The sequence below is a fragment of the Vigna unguiculata genome, chromosome 1, assembly GCF_037176805.1.
Source record: "Vigna unguiculata cultivar grain cowpea cultivar isolate G323 ecotype 2 chromosome 1, ASM3717680v1, whole genome shotgun sequence".
In the NCBI taxonomy this organism is placed as follows: domain Eukaryota; kingdom Viridiplantae; phylum Streptophyta; class Magnoliopsida; order Fabales; family Fabaceae; genus Vigna; species Vigna unguiculata.
In genome coordinates, this window is record NC_140792.1 from 38,164,416 (window position 1) to 38,189,035 (window position 24,620).

Below are 24,620 nucleotides of genomic sequence, written 5' to 3' on the forward strand. Positions count from 1 at the left end.
CAAAATAAGTATTTCAAAAGTTCGAAGAGATGCAGGAAGAAATTACGGGGGTGCAGGAAGTAAAATCCTATACCACTCTTTCACTAGTTTTATACAAATCGATGTGGGACCTGCAATAAAAGAGAGTTGAGAATATGAAGGTTGAACTGAAGATGATGAAAAGAAGGGTTGAAATGAAGAAAAAAAGAAGCTTGGACGTGATGTCATGGCTGCCATTAAGCTGTTTTGACAGTGACAAGGTTTTGGGTGCGACATGCGGCGACACAGTACACGTGACTGTGGAATCTACTGTGGGCATGAATATGCGTAACTAGATTTCATGAATGACTTTGAATCATGAATATTATTTCTTACTTATATTCTGGCCTCGTGTGGAAATCAGATGCATGTGTCTTCTCACAGTCACATTCAACAATAACATACCATCCTTCGATATTTGTTGCATTATCATTGCTTTCTCTCTGTCCAAGATTCTCTTCTTCCCTCCACACATTCATGTCTTCTCAACATTTTCTTTTCTCACTTTCTTCCTGATAGCAAATTTGTATAAAATTGATAGAAGTATAAAATAAAAGAATTTTCCGAGACGCGTAAAAATATTATTTTTAAAGATTTATTCGTATACAAATTTCTTAAGATATAACAATGGTATCTTGAATATATTTTGAAGACAAGAGAAACTAGTAAAATGAGTACTCTTAAATAATCAGGATAAAAAAAAGAAAAAAAAAGAAATTAAGAAAAAGAAAGATGAGAAAGTATTATTTTTTGGAAAAGGATTTAAACACCATTTTACAGGTGATGAATGAATTTTAAAAAATTGTTCTATAACTGAAACTTGGTGTAAAAAATAATATTCCATCAAATGTGAATGTGGGATAACTTGTGAAAGAAATCTCACTCATCTTAAAATAGAGAGAGACTTGCTAATGTTGCAACAAAGCTATTAATTGTGCAATACAATTATAAATATATAACACTTTCTACTATAAGTTTTTCATTCTTCTTTATCTTTATCTCTCATAAAATTCTCACAAACTTACACCGCGTAGATTAAATATGATTTTAATTTTTAAACTTTAAAAGAGAAGTAAAATTTGTTACGGTTGTAAATTTAGATACAATTTGATCTTAAATTTTGAAAAATATATAAATATAATTATTCTAATCAATTGTATTAATTTGATATATTAATATACGTTTAAGACTTATATACTTGAACTATTATTTATGGTTTCTTTGTTTGACTGAACTGAGAACGACGAAGGCAAATATATTAATATGATGCGTTTAGTGTGAATAGAAAACAGAAAAAATAGTTTTAGAAAATAGTGGGGAAAAAATAGTTTTAGAAAATTGTGGGGTTTACTTGTATTGTTTTTTTGCTTAATATTATTCTTATTTTCTGTCAAATCAATCATGTTATGCAACTTTTAAAAAAGTCCTTCTTTTTCTTACCTATTCTTAATGCAGCAATTAGAAACATTTACTTGTTTTTCTTTTTGAATTTATTTATTTTCTATTAATCTCTCCGACATAACCAGGCATCTACGGTTGAATGACATGAAAAAAATAAATAGGTCATAAACCTAGAAGATGAAATTGGATAAAAACATGCGAGGGAAGATAAATGAGAAATACAAATGTTTGAGTAAAAAAAGAATTTTAATAAAATGCTATTGGAATCGGAACTTATCAAAGTTTTCAATCTCTTAAGTATACTATATATTAGTACAAACGTAGGGATATATTATTAGATGAATATTATGTTGAGACAATTTTTTCTATACAATGTAAGGTTTAGGGTATGAAAAATAAGAAAATAAAATTGAATAATATATTTTAGAAATTAAAATCAACAAATATAAAGAAAAAATATTTGAAAATTTGATATAAATAAATTATGTTATGTTTTGATGCAAGTCTAAAGGCAGAGGTTCTAGAATATTGAAGGGGACAAAAAGAATTCTTCAAACACAATAATTGTTAGTTTGTCGGAGAAATGCTTCGATTTCAATTTCTCTCACACTTCTTTAGATTTTTATATTATATATATATATATATATATATATATATATATATATATATATATATATTCGTTTAAGCTATTGCATTGCGACATTCAAATGATTTACTATCATATTATAACCATTTGTTAAAAAATTATAAACAAAGTCAGCGTTTATTTAAAGTATTTGACAAAAGAAGAGAATGTATAATAATTGAATTTAACTTTTATTATTTTAAAGTCTACTTTAAAGTATTGTAATATCCTTCTTTCTAATGACTCTTTGTACTTTCATATTAGATAGTTTACTAAATGTGGTAAATATTGTATATTATAGAAGTGTTTTCGGTGAAAATGTGAATTAAATATGGTTAAACGATCTATAATTTTTTAACTTACATAGTATTCGTACAGAATTTGCATATTCAGCATAATTAGTTTTTATACTTAATTTATTACCATCAGACTTAAAATTTATGTTTATGATTATAACAATTCCATCGTCTTATTAAAAAGATAAAAGTAAAATTTAACCATTTTTGTTCATTTTATGATAATTTACAAAATAACAAAAATTTTAATTGAAAAACTAAAACAATAATACAAAATGATAAAGATTAATTGATATAACTTGGCTTGGCGATAATGATTATGATACATGTAAATTTTAAGTAATATAACAAATAAATACGAAATAATTGGATAAAAGTAGATTGAAAGCATTAAAATATTAGAAGTAAATTAATAAAAAAGAAGAAAATTGAAATTCTTCAAGTGAATTCTTCATTGGTTATGACATAAAAATTTCATCCGTTGGGTTGAGCGAAAGGTCAAGACAAGTCGGTTCGGGTTAAAGGTCAACCTAGTTGGTCGAGGCCGAAGGTTGAGCTGAGCATAGGAACAACTGAATCAGCCTAAATCAAAGGTCGAGCTAAGTTGGTCCAGACAAAGGTCGAGACGAGATGGCTCTGCATCGAGTTGGTCTAGGCCAAGGTTGAGCCTAGTCGGCTCGTGTCACATGTCGAGCCGAGTTGACTCAGATCGAAGGTTGATTCGAGTCGGTTCGACCGAAGTTTAAGCTGGGTCAGCCCTGACGAAGGTGTAAACAAATGACTCTGAGCTGAGAGGACCTTGGGTGAAGGTTGACTTGAGTTGGCCTAGACCAATCTATCCGAGTTGAAAGTTGAGTCAAATCAACTCGGGCCGAATCAGTTCAAATCAATTAAGGTCAAATTGATTCAAATTATGCCAAGGTTGAATTGTTTCGAATTGGCCCAAGTCAAACCAGTTGAGGTCGAATCGACTTGAACCAAAAGTCAAGATAAGTCGTACCAAATTGAAAGTCGAGCTACATTAAGTTAGACTCAAAGGTAGGATTAAGTTCATTGTAAAATAAAAATTGAATTGCTTTATTCAAACAAGAAAATTAGAATCTAAGATAATTCAATTATTTCATCCAAACTAATTATTTAAGAAATGGAGAAAATTAAATTACAAATAATTCATTTACTATATATTTCAATTTTTTGGAATTATTGAAATCCCTCGTCGAAACACTAGACTATTTATTTTCTTTTCTTTCAGTAAATCTAATGAGACCATTTACTCTTCTAAATCAAGTGGAAATTTATCTGGTCCTGTTCTTTTCATTTACAGACAAGATCAATCTCTTTTTAAAAGAAGCAAGGTTTTAACTACCGAGAAACTTAAAAGAAGTGCCTTAAAATCCTCTTAAGTTGTAAGAGTTTCCTCTGAAGATTTGATACCCTTTTCTTTAACTTTGATTTTGACACTTAAAACTATAAGGTTTGCTAATAGAGACCCTAAGCTTTCAATAAAAACTAACTAATATACGATATAAACTTGCCTTGGGATATTTCGATAGTTGGTTTTTGGATGAAAAATTTAAAGTTCTTTTTATCTTGAAAGGCTTGCAAAGATGGAATGAATCCTCCAATTAAGCTTCAAGACGTAGAAAACTCTCTTAGAAAAAAATTGTGGTTTGTTAACTTTGATAAGTTTTTTTGGTTGATTCATGAAGAGTGAAAGCTTAACAAAGTTCTTTGATGCTAAAAGATTGGATTGATCTCGAAAAAATGAGGTTCTTGAAGGTAAGATCAAAACAATGTTGATCTCGAAAAGTTTGAATGGTTTATTTATCCTTATTTTGGTAGTATGCAAATTACCCTTTTCTTTACAATGTGTTAACACAATGCTTCAAAGCTAGTTAATTTGTTTTCGACGAAAATATGAATTAAATATATTAATTACTAACCAAAACGATTATAAGTCCTTTTTAGTATTTTGTAGATTAAAAATAACATAATCAATACTTTAGTATTCAATTCATTTTATAAGAATTAAAACTTATAATTAGAATTTCATCATCTTGATTAAAAAGATATAAATGAAAATTAACTATATTTTTTATTTTTTTATTTTTCTGACAAAAACCTTTAATTTAATTGAAAAATAAAATAAATGCGGGAAATGATAAATATTAATTGAAATAACTTGGTTTGAAGGACAATAATTGTAAGGAAACATATGTAATCGTAAAGTAATGTGAGTTTCATGAAATAAGTTGCAAAATTATAAATAGCATCAGACTAATTTGAAAGCAGTAAAATGGTCTCAAAAGCAAAATGAACATAAATATAAATCACATCTAAATACCATATAATAAAAGTGATTAAAGGTAAAATAAAGCAAACAAATTTAAAAGATAAAAAAATATAAAGTAAGAGATAAATACGATAAATAAAAGAAGGGTTAAATATGTTTTTTGTCCTTCAACTTTAAGTGAAAATTGGAATTAGTCTCTCCTCGAAACTTTGATCCAATTTAGTTCCCAACTTTAGAACTGCGTGAATCTAGTCATTTCAAGAAAATTTTGTTAAGTTTATTTAACGTTTCAAACACATTTCATCATAACATTTGAGATGTTTATACCGTTTGACACATTTTTACTTCAATACTAACTAAGAAACTATCATGAAACACATTTGAAACGTCAAATAAACTTAACAAAATTTGGTTAAAAGGACTAAATCCACACAATTTTAAAGTTGAGAGACTAAATTGGACCAAAGTTTTGAAGATCGACTAATTCCAATTTTCATTGAAAGTTGAAGGACAGAAAACATAATCAATTTTATCACGGAGATCTTTTAACTTAATCAATTTTATCTGTTTTATACATAATAGTTTTCTTTAGTAGTTTATGCTTTCGAATAATTGATGAACCTCCTTTTTCTCCATTCTTTTCAATTTTTCTTTTTAACAATAATTAGAAGATAAAGTTTTGCAATAATCTTTTGTTGTTTTTCAAAAATTAAAAAGTTGAAATTTAAAGGTACTGATGTAAACGCAACAATTGCCATAAACTGGGTGTAAATATCTTGAATGCTAAAAAAAATCCTATTGTCGTTTCATAATATTATATAGTTGCTAAACATTTTTGTTTTTTTTTTCGTAACATTACAAAAGACTCTTAATTATTTACCTAAAGATCTCTTTAGCCCACGACTCATGAGCACCATATTCTTCTATTTCTAACCTACCTAATTTAATTTTAAATTAGCAAAAATTTTGTATCTCAGTTTTTGGCAAAAACTGATATACAAAAATTAGAAGATTTAGACTAGAGAAAATTCTGTAAAAGATAATATATTAGAATTTATATTTAATAATCTTATAAAATAAACTTAATAATAAAATAAGTTACTATACTATATATTTATTTTTAAATATGAAATTTCTAACTATAATTTGAATTTTGAATAGTGGAGATAAGATATATTTGTGAAATTACCCCGAATTATTAGTATATTTATCTTTGAGTAATTGTGGTTCGTATGTGATTTTTTAATGAGTTCAATATGTTTTTTATATTCAAAATATTATAAAAATGTTTTATTTCTAAACTAAATTATAAAATATTTAATTTTTGCATTTAATGAAAGTAATATAAAATATATTTTTTTCAATAAATGACACGTGTAGATGTTTTTTTATGTGATAAATGGATTATAGTCTCCACATATATAGGAAGAATGATTTATATACTTTTCATAAAATAGAACAAAATACTTTTTAATCTAATTTAGAAAAAAAAAACTCTTTTTTTTTACAATAGATTAGAGAAAAGAAACTTATTTAACCATTTTTTTTATCTACCCTCCTATTCCATCAATCCTCAAACAGCAGGCTTTATAATCTATGATTTGTTTTTTAATTACCTAACTTACTAATAACTCATATTATTAATGCATGAAAATAAGACAAAATATGGCCTAATAATACATATACAGATGACAAAGATAAATAAATATTAAACATCAAAATTCCTGCTAATTTCAACCATCCCAAAAAAACATATTTTTGATCCCTTTAAGAAAACAATCTTAATTATGTACTCAATTATCAAACTACCATCAAACTCTTCCTCCATATAATATTTTATCAAAAATATATTTCTAGTTTTAATGACATTTAATCTGATAAATAGTTGGCTTTAAAATGAAAAGAACAAAATGGTTTGTAGACATGTCTCAGAAAAAACACATGAAAAATGAGAAAATGAAGGCTTCTTTAAAACATAATTTGAAATATATGTATAAACCGAAAAACCTTCGATGAAGAGATATTAGCACATCTAAATCATCTCTATATTTTTCAAACTTTCATTCCAAAACAAAAAAAGATCACATTCTTCTTACATCAACTATGAATGCTTATTTCTCTCACACTATAATTGAAGTCTTTAGATAATCTTTATCCCCTCTGTCCCCTCTCCACACATTGAATCATGTGACAGATGAACAAACAGTTTCTCAAAACTCACTCGGCTATTAAACTCATCAAATCCTCTCAATAATATACGTAATTTCATCTCCATGCATGATTGAACCAAGATATATCCCAAACTTAACATATTTGAGTCCTTTAGGAACAATCAAAAATAAAAAATAAAATAAAAAATAATATATATATATATATATATATATATTGATTGTTGGAATTAGTCTAAGTGTGAGTCAAAGTCTCACATTTTCATATTGGATAGAAAAGACAAAGTTAAACACTACATAAGATGAAAGACCCATAATCCTATTGTCTTAAGATTTTGGGTTAAAAGTGATGTCAAATATCTTATATGTGTAAGACCAATATCATAATCATCATAATTTGTCAATGACTATAACCAAAATATGAAAAATATATAAACTTAACAGTGGTGGGTAAAAAAGACAAAATTAAACACTCTATAAAATGAAAGATCCACATAAATCCATTGCTTTAAGGTTTTTGGTTAAGAGTGGTGTCAAATGCCTTATTTTGGAATGATCCGCATAACTCTAACAAAAAATGGTCAGTTTTATCAAATGTCTTATATGTGTGAAACCATTGTTATAACCATATAGAACCACGATCTCTGAGTATAACTAATGTATGAAAAATATATAAACTCAAAAACACCTATATATATGTGTGTGTGGTGATTACCTGTTGACAACTGTATGGGCTTAACCAATTTCTGGTTGTTTTTGAGTTAAACCAGACCAAGATTTTTGGAATACGGTGTTGGATTTTGATACCACAAATGGAAAACATAGTGAGAAGGAGATATTCCATGAATGATGAGAAGGTAGAATTGGTGAACAGTTGTAACAGAGAGAAAAAGAGAAATGATAAGTGTTGTGTGTGAGAACATCTGAATTAATGGAAGGAAAAATAAGAAAAGAAACAGTGTAGGTGAATAGAAGCAGGGTAGAAAAGTTAAGGGAAAGAGATTAAGGAGGGGACATGGAAGAGTCTTACTTGGTAGAAGTGGATGAGAAGTCCTTCTCAAATGGGTTTGGCGATAAGGAGACAAGGTCATAGGTGTCACTTAGATATCTTAGGTGGACAGTGGGACATGTCCTATTTCCACACCCACGGGCCACAATATGCAATCCACCACAAATTTCATTCACTCATATCTTCAACCTTTCAACCTCTTTCCCTATATATATTTATATATCACCATTGGGACCACAACCACAACTTCAACACCCATCTTACCAAGTTTCAATGACAGCAACTTCAGCCATGTTTTCATCACTCAGGGCTTCAAAGCTTCGACCTTGGGGACGCTGTTCCAAGTACATTCGCCAACAGAGGACCAGGCTTTACATCATTTGGAGATGCACTGTGTTGCTCTTGTGCTGGCATGAGTAATTTGGTTTTCTTACACACTATGATGTCTCTGCTTGCTGCCACTGCATGTTACCAAATTTTGCTCATCAATTCACCATGTTTTTGGTGATTAATGTGTATATCAGTGTATGTATGAAGAAAAGGAGTCAATGATTCTAAGGTGAAGTGATTGTAAAATCGGCCTCTGGCCCCAGTTTCATTGATTATAGTTTTGACATGACACTCACTTTTTAACTTCAATCTTTACTGTAGCTTTTTGGTTTCATCAAGATCAGGGTAGGGTATAACATTATGAATTTATCATCCATTCATGTTTCTGGAAAATAGAGTGTTGGAAATGGCTTCGTTTTTATAAAGTTAATCTATCTGAAGCAGTTAATGCATAGAAAACGAATCATGTAGCTTCTTTTGAGCAGTTTCAAATTTTAGAAGGGGTATCTTTCCAATCTAAGGTAAGATCTCCCATTTCATTTGCAATGGTGTAGAATTAATAAGCATTTTTAGAAATTACTCTATTATTACAAAATTTATTCTATATTATAGTCGTTTTCATTTTTCCTCTGGTGGTCGTGTTAAGATTTTTATTTTATTTTATTTTAATATGGTTATACTTTGAGAAGCTAGAATGCAACAAGGGGAAGGATCACGCTGTGCCTTTTGTTTGTTGTTTTCGATTTTAAGTGATTGTAATGCTTTATGTCGTTGAGTGTGACAAGAAATAATGTTTTGACTTACATTTTTTTTTTATTTCCAATATATTTTTTTTAATTTCATGAAATTTAACCTTTCATCTTTCTTAAGAACTAGAAATTTAAAATTCAATATTATATAACGGATTGTAAAATGAGGTTCACACTTACTTATATAATATTGTAAGTTAGTCTTATTTGTAGTCGATGTGAAACTTTTAACATTTTCTCAAATCAAGACATATATATATATATATTCCATGTTTGAGACTAAACATTAATAGGTGATCTCATAACGATCCAATAACAGGTGGAATAATAAATCAACAACAATAAAAACTTTGCTAGGATAGACTTCAACTCGTGACCTTGATACCATATTAAAAAAAAGAATTTATGTCTAACTCAATTTTACAAAATCGAATTGTAAGATAAGTTTGCACCTACTTGTATAATATTGTAAATTAGTCTTATTTGTAATCGATATGAGATTTCTTACACTCTCTCACACCGATGCATTTATATCTTAACCGTGAGACTATACATTAGTAGGTGATCCGATAACCGTTTGAGTGATAGACATAACAAATAACAAATTTTGTTAGGATAGACTCTAACTCATGACTTTGATACCATGTTAAAAAGAAGAATTTAAACCTAATTCAACTTTACAAAACCAACTTGTAAGGTGAGACTTGCACTCACTTATATATTATAAATTAATGTTATCTCTAATCAATATAAGATTTCCAACAACCTCGGTTAGGAATGTATGTATCAATATAAGTCTCATATTAAATAGAAATGAAAAAGTGAAACAATATATAAAGAACAAGATTCATAAATTTATTACTTTAAAATTTTGGGTTGAAATTATATACATCTAAGAAAAATATAAAGAGAAAGATTTGCACTTCCACTCATTAATATTTCTTTCCATAAAGACCCATTAGTGATATTTGGGACAAACTCAAACAAATGTAATATAAATAAAGATTTATAATTTTATTATTTTGAGTCAAAGAAATATCTTGACTTATATATAAATTTGTTCACCATTCATTATATTTTACAATATTAAGGCTTTAGATACTTCTTTTCCTATTTTCAATTTTTGTTGTTGTTAAGTATTAGTGAATGGTGAATTTGAATCGGGGATAACAAATGTTGCATGATAGGATGGATTCAAAAAGATAGAGTGTTGACAGTAGGAGTAGTTCTACCTGTATCATAAATTTTGTTGTCTACATTAATTTTGAGTTGTTGGATAAGTTAATGGGAAATTTTAATTTGGATACTATTCATTTCTTGAAAAAAAAAAATGTATTGTAACACAAATATGGTACATCATATTGTCACACTATTCTACTAACTTCATAGATAGTTAATATATATTGATCCAAATTAGCAGATATATAAATTTTGAGAAAAACAAACACAAAATTCATGAAATTAAAAAAAAAAATTAACTGCAATTAGATCTGATATTTTCTTTTACAAAAATATTTTAGATGAACACGGTGTGTTTCTCTCTCCGAATGCAAAGTTTTCTGGGAAGAATAATTATGCATAATCGAGAAGAAGATTTCAAGACTATTATTATTATTATATTGTTAGAATTGTGAAATTTTTACTTATTTAAGAGACGTTTCATAAATAATTTTCAGGCAGCCTAATTTATAGTACAATTTGACCAGAATTTCCATTCTTTTTATTTCGATGCATATATATAATTGAGTTGAATGTAAAGTATATGAAAAATAATTTGTGGTGCAAATTATTTACATCCACACAGAAAAAGTGGATTTAAAGTGACATTCCACAGTGGCAAAAGGCAATCACATGCTGAACTTGCAATAAGAAAAAAATAAAGAATATAAATTTTTAGGCTATTATTCTAACGAGATGCGTGGTGACGTGTGTACCGTTAAAATGTAGACCAAAATCTTGCACAGTGTAAGGAATTTGAGTATTGAATTGAATCGAAGCCCTTTGTTTTTGTCAGACATTTTTCGTCTAAAAGAAGACAACATGGTGTTTGGTAGCAATCTTAGCACTGCACTCGACCAACCAAACCCACACCCTCACCTACTATGTATCACCCCAATTATAACCCCAATTTGTGGAAACAAAATCTATGATTATGAAATAAATTTAATTTAAATTAAAAGTCCTATACTAAGAAAAAAAAACAATATACAAGTAAAACGACTCATAAATATTTTAATTTAAACTTTTTAGTGGAATGTTATTTTAATATCTTAGACGAATCTCTCTTCTAAATTCTAGAAGTCAATCTTATTTTTTTCAAATTTTAGTAGGAAAATCAAACTCACGATCTTTCCTTCTCTTTCTTTCCCTTTCCTTTCATCTAACTACTAAGTCGCCTTATCACTTCTGAATTCCTTTATTTATTGATGTCTAATCTATCTGATTTCTCCCTATATAAAACCTAACATATTATTGTTAGAAATTCAAGTGAGTCTAAGTCCCACATTGACTAGAAATGAAAAAATTGAACATTATATAAAGATAAATACCCATAAATCCATTGCTTTAAGGTTTTGGGTTGAGAGTGATATCAATGTCTGATGTGGTTGGACTTAAGTCTCATTGGTGGTGTGTCTCCCTAGTGAAACCCCTTCTATAAACCTAACAAGTGGTATCAGAACCGATACGAGAAGGGGTGGTTGGACTTAGGTCTCAGTGGTGTTGTATCTTTTTAGTGAAACTTCCTCTATAAACCTAACAATTATCACCTTAATGACCTTATAATTGTTTCTCCATTACTCAATTGAATAACTCCAAACTCAGAACACTTGAATGACAAAGTCATTTTTGGAGAGATTGAAAATGTCCACATCTAGGAGGCTTACTTTAATAAATATAAGAGGTTGTAGAAAGACTTGCTCTAAGCAGAGAAAAAGATTTGAAAGGCAAGCCTACTACTTGTATCGAAGTGGCTGAATGATGTATAGAACAGTTCACGTGAACAGAAAGCGACACAACAATTTTCTTCTAATAAATGGAGACAGCCAAAGCCAAGATACTGGTATATGTCTGTTAAGAGAAACAACTATTTTTCATATCCTAATTTTCTTTTGCCACCATAATCATCATCTTTGTCATACTATATCTCACTCCAACATCAAAAGCTTAGTGACAGACAATACAGCACCAATGAAGTCATACAGAAAATTAATTAGATGCAGCAATCTCACCTCAGCATGAAAGGAACCCAGCCATATGATAGGCAAGAGGTGTGATTAATGATGTTTTTTTTTCTTTTTTCTTTTTTTCTGAAGGGTTTGTTTAGGGAGAGATTATATACGTGTGACATAAATTAAACCTACATAGTGATCGACACCACTTTTAACTAAAAACCTCAAAACATTAAATTTATAGATTTTTCATCTCATATAGTATATAATTTTATCATCTTTACCTGTGAGATTTAGAATTACACTTAGATTATTCTCAACAATTAATTATCAAAAATTGCTAAGAAAACAAAAGTGTAAAAGATAATAATATATTTTCTTTGATACTTTTGGACCTACATGTCCATAAAAAGACTTCCAAAAACAAAATGTATGACCAACATCTCCTTCCTGTGTTATGCCATCAAACACACCAATGGCCACACAACTATATAAAGGAAGGGTGGTCTGATTCAAAAGATCTTCAAATAATATTCTTCTTTAATTTAAATCATTCCTTCACAAACTTCTTCGAACTTTCTCTTGATCGCTTAATTTCCCTAGGAAAAGCAACGTTATTTCAATACAAGATATCTAAATAGTGCTATAACTGTAACCAGAACTGTATCAATGGAAGCATCTAGCATAAAAGTTTCAAGTGTATTTTCAATGATCTTTCATGAAAATATCTTGAAATGACTTGGCATGGAAAGTAAACTTTTCCTGAAGATTGGCATGAGAGGATAGAAAATTGACTTGGTAGTAGGCACTCTTTTAATTTTGTATTCGTATGACTTTATATCTTTCAAAATTTGTAGGACTAATTTCATCTGAGACTTGCTACATTTTTTATAAGCATGGATATATTTACTCTTAGAAAATTATTTAAACTCACTTTTAAAATACCATTTCCAAATGCCAACCCATTTTTTACGTTATTTAACAAAAAAAATATTAATTCTTTCTAAGTTCTACAAAACTTTTAGTAGAAATAGTCCAAAATTGTCATATTTCCACTCCAATCTAAAATTTAGAGAGATAGAAACCATAAACCTGATTCTGAGTCACTACAGGCTTTTGACCTGCCAACTTTCGGCCAGAAGGAACCCGCGCCACAGATGTAGCAGCTGCTACAGCAGCCACACGTATTCTGCCAAATTCATCATGCATTCCTTATTCTTATATTCATTTTCCACTTAAAAGCTATGGAAATAGAGATGAAGAAAAACAAGCTAAAAAGTTTATATCACCTTCTATGTACATCTATATACACATCAGTCTCGTCCACAATTTCTTCCTGCAAGGAGGAAAATTATTAAAAAATTTTCTTCCTTCTTAGGAAAAACAAATGGTACTTTGTTTTTGATGCACCAATAATGCACAACAATCCCATGTAACTAAGGTAATCTTAAATGTACAATAATAAAAGTGGATAACCGAGCTGTGATTAGTGCAAGTGGAGGCTACCTGAAGGAGTTCTTCAAACACGTCCTCCAAGGTAATGATGCCAATAACTTCATCCCCATCGTCAAAATTGTCAAGAGAGTGGTGGGAACCATTTGTTGCAGTGACATCCTTTTGAAATTGTTGTTCTGCAGCATGCTTAGAGAGTTTGTCAATATTGACAACCTTTTCTGATTTCTCGTAAAACCTGGCTAGTAATGGCATAGTTAGTTGAGAACTCTGCTTTATGACTTCTTTATCCTTGGATTTCTCAATGTTAGCAGTTGCCAGAGGGTACTTTGTCTCTCGTGTAACCTTGACTACAGCTGCCATATGACTGCTTCCTTTTTGAAACTCATTGAGGATATCATATAGAGGCATATCTGCTGGAACTCTGGATTAGTAATGAAAAACAGTTTAGTAGACTGAATGAGTTAGGTAGACAAAGTATAAGGTAACCATTGGTCAAACCTAGGAATTCTCCGGATGGAAACAGCACTGACTGGGGTCTCTGTTTCAGCTCTTACAGTAAGAAGGTTCTTTACCTAGCAAATTGAGTGGTAAAATGTTGTTAGCAGTTAGTTCCGGAAAAACATTTTTTAAGCATTTCGGATTCACTGTGTGTAAAAACTCACTAGTAAGAGGCCAATTATATTTTTGGGGTTTCCACTGTATACAGGAACACGACTATGGCCTCGTGAAAGAATTTTCCCAATTGCTTCCCTGTGATTAAGCAGAAAGAAAAATCTTACTTCAGCTCAAAATATATGTAGGCCAAATGACAGGTAATGGGGCATAAGAAGGAAAGGTAACTAGGTGTTTTAAAGAAAATCAATTACCTTAACTTACTAAACGGTGCACTATTGAAAATTAACCCCACACTAACTACTCTACTAAAAGGATAGCCTTTTTTAATTAGTCCAAAGAAATAAGGAATGTGATATCCCTGAATCAGCAATAAATACAAATATATATCATATGCATAAGAAAATCAAGTGATAAATATAGCAGCACTTGATACTTAAGCGCAGGAATTAACTGAATATCTGAAGTACTAATTAATGTTACTTGTAACATCATATATTAAGTAATATAAACCTTTTTCCAATTCACTATATAATATATAAAATAATTAGTCAATGCCTACATTCAAAATTGAAGGGAAATTAAAAATTTATAAAGGACCCTAGGGTGAAATGAAATGCAGTGCAATGCATTTGATGAAGTTCCATTTTGTTCCATCCTAATTTAAACAACCAAACAATGGAACATAATATCATTCCATTTCCTCTCACTTCATACCATTCATTTTCATCAATTCAAACACAGTCATTGGTATTAGCAGCCAATTACATTCCGTTCTCTCTATATATATAAGAGTGTATGCGTAGTTATTAGTTAATAACACAGAAATGCCACAGCACATTCCTGACAGCAGATAATTTTCTGTCCGTACTGGACAGCTGCAACATATCTTGCTTTTACAAATTCATTCATTGATTTACATGCTCTGTCACTTCAATGTACATCATGCAAAATAAAAAGAATGAGAAAAATATTCATGCATATAATTCAAATACACGAGTTTAGTTTAATAATACACCAATAAAGTGAGGCGAAACTGTGCCGGGTAAGTGAAATCAAGTAATGCACATTCCACAATACTTTGGTTAGAAATAACTATGCCTTCTGAGATTGCTACATCGATCTGACCAGAAAAGCCAACAGAAAAAAACGCACCAGTCCAATTTGGAAGCCACATCCAAGGAAAATGTAGATTCAATTGGTGTCATGGCCTCCTCAGCAGTCTGCATAATGATGTAGAAATGTTTTCTATTATAAAATCAAGCCAATATAATACATATATCTGGGTTTGAAATTTATTTTGAAACCAAAACAGAGGATTGTCCTGAAAGAGTGGGTAAATTATAACACATCCATAGACTTCTTTGCCAGAATAACATGCTCTCCTAACTTAGGCACTCGTGATAGTCTTATTCTACGGCTTTAAACACAGAGCCAAACCATCATACATTTAGGGGCATATATTGTCTCATTGGCACAGTATATTTTTACTTTTCCAGGTATATCAGAAGCAAATTTCACACCATTTATATATTCTGATGTAGGGAGTCTTTAAGGAAATGACAACTGTCAAACACTTTGTTACATATAGATATGGCAAGAGATAGAACTATCAGAATGCCTTTTTCCAAACCAACAGTAGCTACCTTCTCCGTGAGATCTAGTGCTCCGCTGATAATCGTTGCCTCGTCATGAGTGAGTTCACCTCCTTTACCAGCCTTCAATGGTAAAGAAAAAGATGTCAAGGGAAACATAAGCAATTGAAGAAAATGAAAATTTATAATGGAGAAATAATCAGCATTCCTTTATAAAATGTATCAAAGTTGTTTTTTAACATAGTAATAAATTAAAAAGCTATACAAAATGGTCATGATTCAAACAGATTACCTCTTGGCTGTGGATTGAAACAAGGGCTTTCAACTGTGCTCGCCTAAATAATGCATGACTATGTCCAAGTAAAACATCCAGAACCTGGAAGCATAAATGTAAAGATCTACAAAAGCCACAATTTATTTTAAATAAAAATGTCCGCTATTACGAACTGTATAGCATATGTCTTCAGAACAAAAATAAAACAGTTTAACATGACTACTGAATGGTTCAACCTTGGATAACCTAATCCAAATTGTCAGAAGCTCTTTTACTATAGGGCATTACTAGTAATTAGGAAAACTGAAAGAAAAATCTATTTGAGCATATAGATACATAATCAGAGTCATAAAAACAATAAGCAACATTGTAATGGGTGGGTGAATTTGTGTATCACCTTTACAGTATATTGGGGCTTGGAGAATGATATGATTTGCATATAATTTCTTGAATTAAAATTAGAATTTAGACAAGCATAGGCCTTACCTTTCCAATAGGAAAAGCAATTGGATAACAGATGATCATGAGAACACGTACAAGCCCCACAAAATTAGCACCAACATAGAGCCCATATCTCGTGCATATAGCTTGTGGGATAACCTATGCCAAAGTGGCATTGTAACAACAGTCAGTGTAATGTTCTGCTTAAATACTTGTGTGTGATGCCAGAAATCTGGAATGGAAAAATATTTGTACCTCTCCAAAAGCGAGAACAAAAGTCACAGATAACAGTACTGCCACAAACGGATGAAAAATTTTGTCAAGGTAAATTGGAAGTGCCTGCAAAATCAAAAACGGCAGGAAAGGAAACACCAAAATGAAGGATCCGCCAATAATTATTAGTTGTTATAATATCAGCAACCCAAAAGCAATGTTAACATAAATTATTGGTTCTGTGACATCTGTTATATTTGGCTTTTTTAGCTCTTTTCTCTTTTGGGATCATCATTCTTGTTGAACAAGAGAATAAAGGTGCCATCAATTTCAACCTGACTACAGTATAAACTTATTCATTGGGCACATATTTACAATTCTTTGAATACATCAAGGTTTGTCAGGATTTTTTTCAAATTAATAATAGGTTTATTCTAAAACTGATCCAAAAACTCAGAACAGAGATTTCTCTCAGTTTCTTCACCCTAAGTTCTGACTTCATTAGCATTGTACTTTTGTAAGAGCTGTACAGATAAATATGATGACTTTGACTCAGTTAAACAAGAAATGACTTTGTAGAGAAGTTATAATCTTCTTTAAATAATTACCTTATATAATTTACAAGCAGTACGGGTGTAACACTTTGAACACCATACTGAAGTGCAAAATGAAATCCCTAGAATTCTCCAATGGGGAAATCAAGCCAGCAAAACTTGTCCGAATTCTAAATTCAAGGTACTGTACTATATCATGTACCTTTTTGCCTTTTTGATTATTGAAAGAATAGACAATTGTTGGTTGGTTGGTAGGTTGGTAGGTCGGATGGTTGGTTGGATGGTTGGTTGATTGAATTGAACTATTAAATTAAACCCTCCGAAGAAAAGGGCAACAATTAAAATGTTCAGGCTATACAATTTCTTCAACAAAACAATCAGGATAAAAAAATTCACCATAAGAACATATTTACTTCCGGTAACACTTCCGTTGATCAGTAAGAAACCCATTATGCAGTGTAATCAGATAGCAATTACTTTTACAAAGAAAGAAAACCCATTTGATCAAGGACTAGAATTCCCAAAAACCAAGATGCAAATACCTCCATGGCACAGGCGTTACAAAGAAGCAAGGTGACAAGCAACTGATGCTGCTTCTGAACAACCGGCAAAATAGCAGCTGCAAGTGTGAACCAAAAGGTCAAAGACAGAAACAACAAAAGAACGAGGTTACCATAATATAATATCTGGTTGAGAATGTTAGGTCGGGGGGTACCAGCTTGTTTCTTCTCGGTGGAGGAACCACTCTGCTGGAGAATCTCAAGGTCAACGAGACCCAGAGACATTAATCCAAGAGTGAGACCAGACATAATCCCAGCGAAGAGAACAAGCAAGCAAGAAATTCCAGCATAAAGGAACCACCACAGAGTCCCAAATGGAATATCCTCAGCATCGTACACGAAATTCCCTGGTCGGAACTCCCTCATACCCACCCTCAGCTCATGCAACATGCTCTGTTGCTTACACTTCAGGAAAGCAAAAAAAGTAACAACAATTCACACTTCCCTCTAATGTAGCGAAGAAACAAAACAAAAAACACGCACCATCACGAGGATAACAATAATAATATTTAAGAAAATGTAAATGTACCTTCCATTCTATATCATTTTGATCGTGTCATTTGTTACGTAAATAGAATGTGTCGTTATCTGTGGTCACTGGAACTTAGGTACGTTTTTATTGTGTTGGGCCCAGGCCAAGTTTATTGTGGATTGTGTAAGACTAGCCCGTTTAAATGGAGTCACTTCATTAACTCACCCAGAACAAATAGAGAGAAAAAAGATTTCATTTTTCACAACTTTGAGTTTATACCTGTAACAAATCCTATTTCATTCTATATCTATGCTACAAAAGTGGGTTTAAACTTAACTCAACCCCATAAAACCAACATGTAATGTAGTGTTTGTACCTCACTTATATATTATAAAATTATTTTATATTTAGTCGAGGTGGGACTTTCAACATATTCTTTCATGTCGAGATATATACACGGGTCTATAAATGGATGGTTTGATAATGATTTGAGATAGTGGATAAAACAGAATGTCCAAAAAATTTCACTAAAATAAACTTTTTTGACTTTTTTAAACGATGGCTCTCATATTTAAAATGATAATTTAGTGTGCAGGATTAATTTATCATCTTTATTGGAAAGGAAATGTTCAATAAATCCTGCTACTTCCTTTTCAGTTTAAGCACATGGCAGAGATTTTAATGACTTTGAATGTGAGTTAAAGAGAAGTCTGATAAAATTGTTGAAGTACTTATTAACTATACTCTCATAATAATAAACAAATATTGAAATACCGTTTATTATTGCATCACACCACCACTCCTGTAGAGGAAAAAGGAGAGAAAATGTGAAAAAAACTCATTTTTCCAAAATTATTTCTTGTGTTATGAAAAGCTCTTTCGAGAATACATTACATGTAGCCTAGGGTTGTTGCATGAAACTTGTTGCAAAAGATATTATTATATGCATTTAAGAAAGTTTATCCTAGAAATTTCATTCCAAAAGCTTGTCCCGAAGTACACTTCATGTGTTCTGAAAATTCTGTTCCAAAAATTTCAAAAAACTTGCTCTGGAATATGTAATTTAGAAATCGCTTTTACAGAGAATAAAATGACCAATGTGAAAATTTGAGGGGTGCAGGAAAACATTGCGGAGGTGGTGCAGGAAGTAAAAGCCTTAGTTAATAATATAAGTTCTTCTATAGATTACTTCGGGTATGGAAAGGAGTTAGATTTTGGAACTATTCTTTATGCTATAAAATATTGGATCTTTTAATATATGAACACAAAATTAAATGAGGGATAGAAAAGTTTAAAATATTATTTAAAGAATATATAAAGAATTTGTCAATCTTAATTTTTCTTTTACCTGTCATTTAATGAAATCTTTGTGTTATCTCATTTAAGTATGAAAGGAAGTAAGCATAACATATTAAAAATTATTTCTAAAATATTTTATATTTATTGATTCTTTTTTATATTATTTTTATTTTGTTTTGATAATTAATGTGATATACTCTCAAATTTTAAAGTGCAGATGAAACTAGATCTATTGTTGATAAGAATGAAATAAATGTTTACTTAGACAAATCAATAATAGACGACGATACTATTTCATTGAGGAGGATGTTGATGTAAATATTGAAGTACTAAGAAAAAAAAAAATCCTAAACATTTGATAAGGATGTTAACAACCAAATTTTATAAATTTCTGCAATTTTCTAATTAGTTTAAAAGTATAAAAAAATGAAAAAAATAAAAGATAAAAAATGAGAAACCATTTAAAAAATGACACATCAAAATATAAGAGAAAGTTGACAAAATTTAATTGTTAAAAAATTATTTCCTTTGTTTATATATCTACATATTTCCAACTCATTTTTGTTATCCTCATAAATTTTGCATGTTGAATCTTGATGCATATTAATTAACGCAAGCACCCTTTAACACACAACAACTACTAAAAATATTGTGGAGGAAGAAGGTAGGTTGGTAATTGGAGTAAAACCATTGCCCTGTCACCAACAAACTTCATCACACACAAAAAACATGACAAACTTGAAACTTGAAACAAGGGAACACTCTTGGAGAACAACACATTTTATAACAGCAACACCAAAAGATCCTAGGAACACAGACAGTAGTATATAAGCAGCTTCCAAGGGTTCGTAACATATCACATGAACATTGAAAAAGAGGAAAACAACACGATCCATGGAGATTCTGAACCTAATAACAGTGGCTCTGCTATTGCTGGCATTAGCACCAAAGACGGAGAGCCAACTAAAACCGCCACTTATTCCGGTGGCAAAGGCTCCACGTCCTCTCTGTGGATCACAATTTGCACTGGTCAACTATGCATGTTCGAGGTTGCCGTTCAGGCATGGAGCGCCACCGGCAGATTCTCCTCCACCGCCAGAAGGTGACGGAGAGAGACACCATAATCATAACCACCGACATAACCACCGTCATGGACACAGTCACAGACACCACCAGACGCCTGAAGAAGAAAACTGTTGCCGCTGGGCGAAGGAAGTCGACAACCAATGTGTGTGTGAACTTCTCCTTCGCTTGCCACCCTTCCTTGTCAGACCCGTGCACCAGTACACACTCAACGTTGGAGCCGCATGTGACATCACTTACTCTTGTGGTTCACCAATCTGAGACATGGTCGCACATTTTAAGTTAGAAAATCTTGTCTTTGTCTTGTGTTTTGTGTAGTTTTTAAGGATTCATATTATACTTATGGTTTCTTGTTTCTGGGTTTAGTTTTACTATACATGTGTGTTCTTAAAGACTTCTTCTTCTTCTTCTTTTTAATAAGATTTAATATTATTATTGCACTGCCATATTTTGTCCTAACAACCATACAGATTATGCTCAAATTTAAATCCAGAAAATATAATTCTCATCATTTTATTTTTCAAGAAAGTGGAAAATGCAAAATATTCAACCTGGCTTATTTACTTTTCAAAAAGTATTATACATTAATACTCATTATTTTTAGACGTTTAATTAAAACCTTTTTTCATAGTGAATGGATGAGTTTTTATTTTGTTGGTCTAAAAAGTAATATTTTTCATTTATCTAAATAAAAAAATGACTATTTTTATGTCTATTATTTATATGATACTAATTAATTATGTTAGTGATTTTCGAATAACAGTGTGTGGGTATCAAATAAACTCTTAATATCGGAAAATAAATGTGATTTATCGATCTTAAAATGAATATTTGAAAGAGAGAACGGTGATTTGAAATTTCAGAAGATGGAAAATCAAAGAAAAATCTTTTACAGAAACTAAAACCAGAAATCACGTGTTTTAAAAGGATTGAAAAATGATTTAAAATTTTATTGGAATAAAAGATAACAAAACACCTAACTTCATTCTAAATTAATTTTTGAGGATATATAAGTTTATTTGGACCAATTTCTTCCTAATGACTTCTATGAGAGAGAATAAATAAACAGATGAACAAATTAAGTAAAATTTCCATAAATTAAAAAAAAAATTGTATCAAAGGATTTCTGCATATCAACATAACTTATGGAAATAATTATTTATTTTTCTTAAGCTTTTCTTCCCTTCCAATTATAATAAAACTAAAAATGGCGTATGGTTTGTGAGTTTTGGGATTTTGGGCCACATTGAGTGTATTGAACCCACAACAACATTAAAAATGGAAGAGATACTAACGTCCATTCTTCACCATTTTCCTTTTTCTCTTTTGATTTTCTGGAACAGACAAATTACTCTCTAAGTGGTAATATGAACCGGACTAATTCGTTTAGGTCCGGCTTGAACTTGACTCGTAAAATGCGGGTCAGATTGGTTCATTCCGTATTTTTAATATGGGTGAAAAAAATTAACCCGTTCCGCATAAATGCAAGTTCATGGGCTAGCTCGACTTTTAAAAAAAAAGAAAATATTATAAAGTTTTCAATGTTTAACAAATTGAAAAACTTTAACAAGTTAAAATTAAGTAAAAATTTAGGGAAGTTGAATGATAAATTGATAATTTAACATTTTCATCATATTATTCGTACTTTGACATACACAATGTATTTTTCCAATTTTAGCACATTAAAAAAATACATAATACTTGTTTTTTTCAATCATACAAGAATTTGAAACGTTCATGCATAAACTCAGAATGAAAGTAACCAATATGCACAAATGCAATTTTTTTTATACGGCCAGCGGGTCAATCTGTTTGGGTTGCGGACTTTTGCAGGCCGAACTTCTACAGGTCATCAAGCTCTATATCCTGATCCGCCCAATATTCTTTTGGCAGGTCGACCCGCTAGGTCGAACCTACATTATCACCCTTATCCCTAACATTCATGTCTTATCTTAATCTCTCATCCAAATTCTTCATCGTTTAATGATTCTACAAAAAATATATAATTTACATATACTCATCATAATTTATTGTAATTGTTATTCTTATTTGCATGTTTTACATTTATCGCAACGCAAGACTTGAAAATGTAATTTAGGTTTTAACAAATACACACATTTATTTTGTTTTTCAGTTATTCTCAAACTTATGATGAAACAAACAAAATCAACAAATATTATTTTCCTTCAAACTAATAACTAGAAATGGCTAATGATGCATGTATACTTTATAAGATTAGAATAATTGAATACAACAAAATAAAAACTTGGTTATGATAATTGTTGACTCATTAAATTAGTAAGTGTTAAGATAAACATCTCTCTTTGATTGTATGAACCATTTTTTAACGTATCTTTTGGTTTTTTCTCTTCTGTGCCTTCATTTCAACATGGACAAAGATTTCAAAAAATCATATACATCAAGAGTCCCTTATACATCATCTTTCTCTGTTTGCATGTCACACATGGTTTTGTTTTCATCATTTTTTTTTCATCCACAATCAATTAAACTTTGACATTATTAGAAGATATTATAAAACCTTTTATACGAGGACCAATTTTTTTTCTTGACTAATGTTACCCCTATCCTTCAATTGTGGACAATTCTACATTGATTTAAACTATTTTCTATGCAATGTGCCGGTATTACGAAAATCATTTTTTTTATTTCAAACTCATTGAACAAATGATCTTCTATGATCGATGACAAGATTTTATCACATGGTAACATGTTATTTAAAAGTTCTAATAATTCAATGAAAATTTTATCGTTTTATCTTTCCAGACGTGGACATTAAGCCTAATCAATATATAAAACTGATTTATTAAATAAGATTTGCATCCGCTTATATTTTATGAAATTATTTTACCACTAGTCGATCTAAGATCTCTAACACCCCTACTCATGTTGAGATATGTATATCTCGAGCATGAGATTAGACATTAATAGATAGTCCGATAGCAACATGTGACACAATAGGTCTAACTAACAATAAATTTTTCAATAACAGATGATATAATAGGTCAAACAAAAAACAAATCTTGTTAGGATAGACTTTAACTATAACTTTAATATCATATTAAAAAAATGAACTTGAAACCTAATTTAACCATACAAAATCAATTTGTAAGTTGAGATTTACATTTTATATTTTTAAATAACCTATATAAATAATAAAATAAACATCTATATAAATACAAAGTATATCATCATTATTAAAGTCCTCATAACTATTATTACCTCCATCTCAATTCTAAGATATCCTAGAATACGAGTTTTGCCTTTTACTCAAGTCAATCTAAATTATCTCTTTAATCGATTAACTTACAAATGAGTAAAATCTAAACATGGTGGTTGAGATTTTTATTTTTCTTCTTCCAATTTTCTTCAAAGTTGACACTCACTTTCAGCCATCACTGCCACCATGTCCCACACCTTCCACCGCCCATTACCCTCTCTGTAGTCAACAGTCGGCAAGCCCTTTTGTTGCTTCAAACACCATTTCCCATGTGAAAAAAAAAATCAAAATATCTAAAAGAGGTTTTTTATTATTATTTTAGAGTAGAAATGGGTTCGTTATTTTTATTTTTATTTTGTCAAAAAAGAGTTATATCGTCTAGAAGATGACATTAAAGTAAAGTCGTTCTCCATCTAAAGAATTTTTTTTATTTTATTATTTTAAAAAACAATCTCGTCATTAGAGATAATAGTTTTGGTTTTAAATGAAAAGTGAAGTCGTCTTTCAACATGAGGACTTCACTTTTTCAATTTTTTTTTCATAATTAATGATTTTAAACAAAAATACATAAAACTAATAACTGAAAAATCAAAAAAAAAGAAAAGTAATGAAAAGTGAAAAATTAAAAAGAAAAAGAAAAATAATCAAAACTGACAAATTTGAAAAAAAAGAAAAATAATAAAAACTGATACATATGATAAATTTGAAAAAAAAAGAAAAATAATGAAATCTGAAATAATTGAAAAAAAAAGAAAAAATTAAAAA

The 24,620-nt window shown here is 30.2% G+C and overlaps 2 protein-coding genes and 1 pseudogene across 4 annotated transcripts; 2 read left to right on the forward strand and 1 right to left on the reverse strand.

Annotated features, from left to right (window-relative positions):
• Window positions 1–8,052: 8,052 nt before the first annotated feature.
• Window positions 8,053–8,478, forward strand: LOC146888966 (small polypeptide DEVIL 14 pseudogene; annotated as a pseudogene).
• A 3,891-nt stretch (window positions 8,479–12,369) lies between these two features.
• LOC114191722 (CBS domain protein with a domain protein (DUF21)) lies at window positions 12,370–18,365 on the reverse strand. 3 transcript variants are annotated; one of them, XM_085672379.1, is made up of 13 exons: window positions 18,293–18,365; window positions 17,919–18,168; window positions 17,746–17,822; window positions 16,692–16,775; window positions 16,482–16,595; window positions 16,014–16,097; window positions 15,773–15,844; window positions 15,282–15,349; window positions 14,177–14,264; window positions 14,013–14,086; window positions 13,566–13,935; window positions 13,349–13,395; window positions 12,370–13,248 (listed from the first exon to the last, which is right to left on the reverse strand). In XM_085672379.1, exons 2-13 carry the CDS (start codon window positions 18,151–18,153, stop codon window positions 13,122–13,124), a joined length of 1,440 nt encoding a protein of 479 aa, XP_085528505.1. In that variant the 5' UTR covers window positions 18,154–18,168; window positions 18,293–18,365; the 3' UTR covers window positions 12,370–13,121. The 3 variants fall into 3 exon arrangements, with proteins under 3 accessions (XP_085528505.1, XP_027936893.1, XP_085528501.1); XM_028081092.2 differs by lacking the exon at window positions 18,293–18,365 and having other exon boundaries at window positions 12,370–12,658; window positions 13,152–13,248; window positions 17,919–18,261; XM_085672375.1 differs by lacking the exon at window positions 18,293–18,365 and having other exon boundaries at window positions 17,919–18,262.
• A 1,998-nt stretch (window positions 18,366–20,363) lies between these two features.
• LOC114163367 (uncharacterized) lies at window positions 20,364–20,970 on the forward strand. Its single transcript, XM_028047688.2, has one exon. It carries the CDS (start codon window positions 20,429–20,431, stop codon window positions 20,876–20,878), a length of 450 nt encoding a protein of 149 aa, XP_027903489.1. The 5' UTR covers window positions 20,364–20,428; the 3' UTR covers window positions 20,879–20,970.
• Window positions 20,971–24,620: the final 3,650 nt, after the last annotated feature.

What these genes read in the sequence shown, in the direction of transcription:
- LOC114163367 (XM_028047688.2), top strand. Translation starts at nt 20,429, where the DNA reads ATGGAGATTCTGAACCTAATAACAGTGGCTCTGCTATTGCTGGCATTA.
- LOC114191722 (XM_085672379.1), bottom strand. Translation starts at nt 18,153, where the DNA reads ATGTTGCATGAGCTGAGGGTGGGTATGAGGGAGTTCCGACCAGGGAAT. An exon ending in TTGCTTTTCCTATTGGAAAG is followed by an intron (nt 16,098 to 16,481) that starts GTAAGGCCTATG and finishes TTATGCTTCCAG; the next exon opens with GTTCTGGATGTTTTACTTGG. An exon ending in TTTCAATCCACAGCCAAGAG is followed by an intron (nt 15,845 to 16,013) that starts GTAATCTGTTTG and finishes TTACCATTGAAG; the next exon opens with GCTGGTAAAGGAGGTGAACT.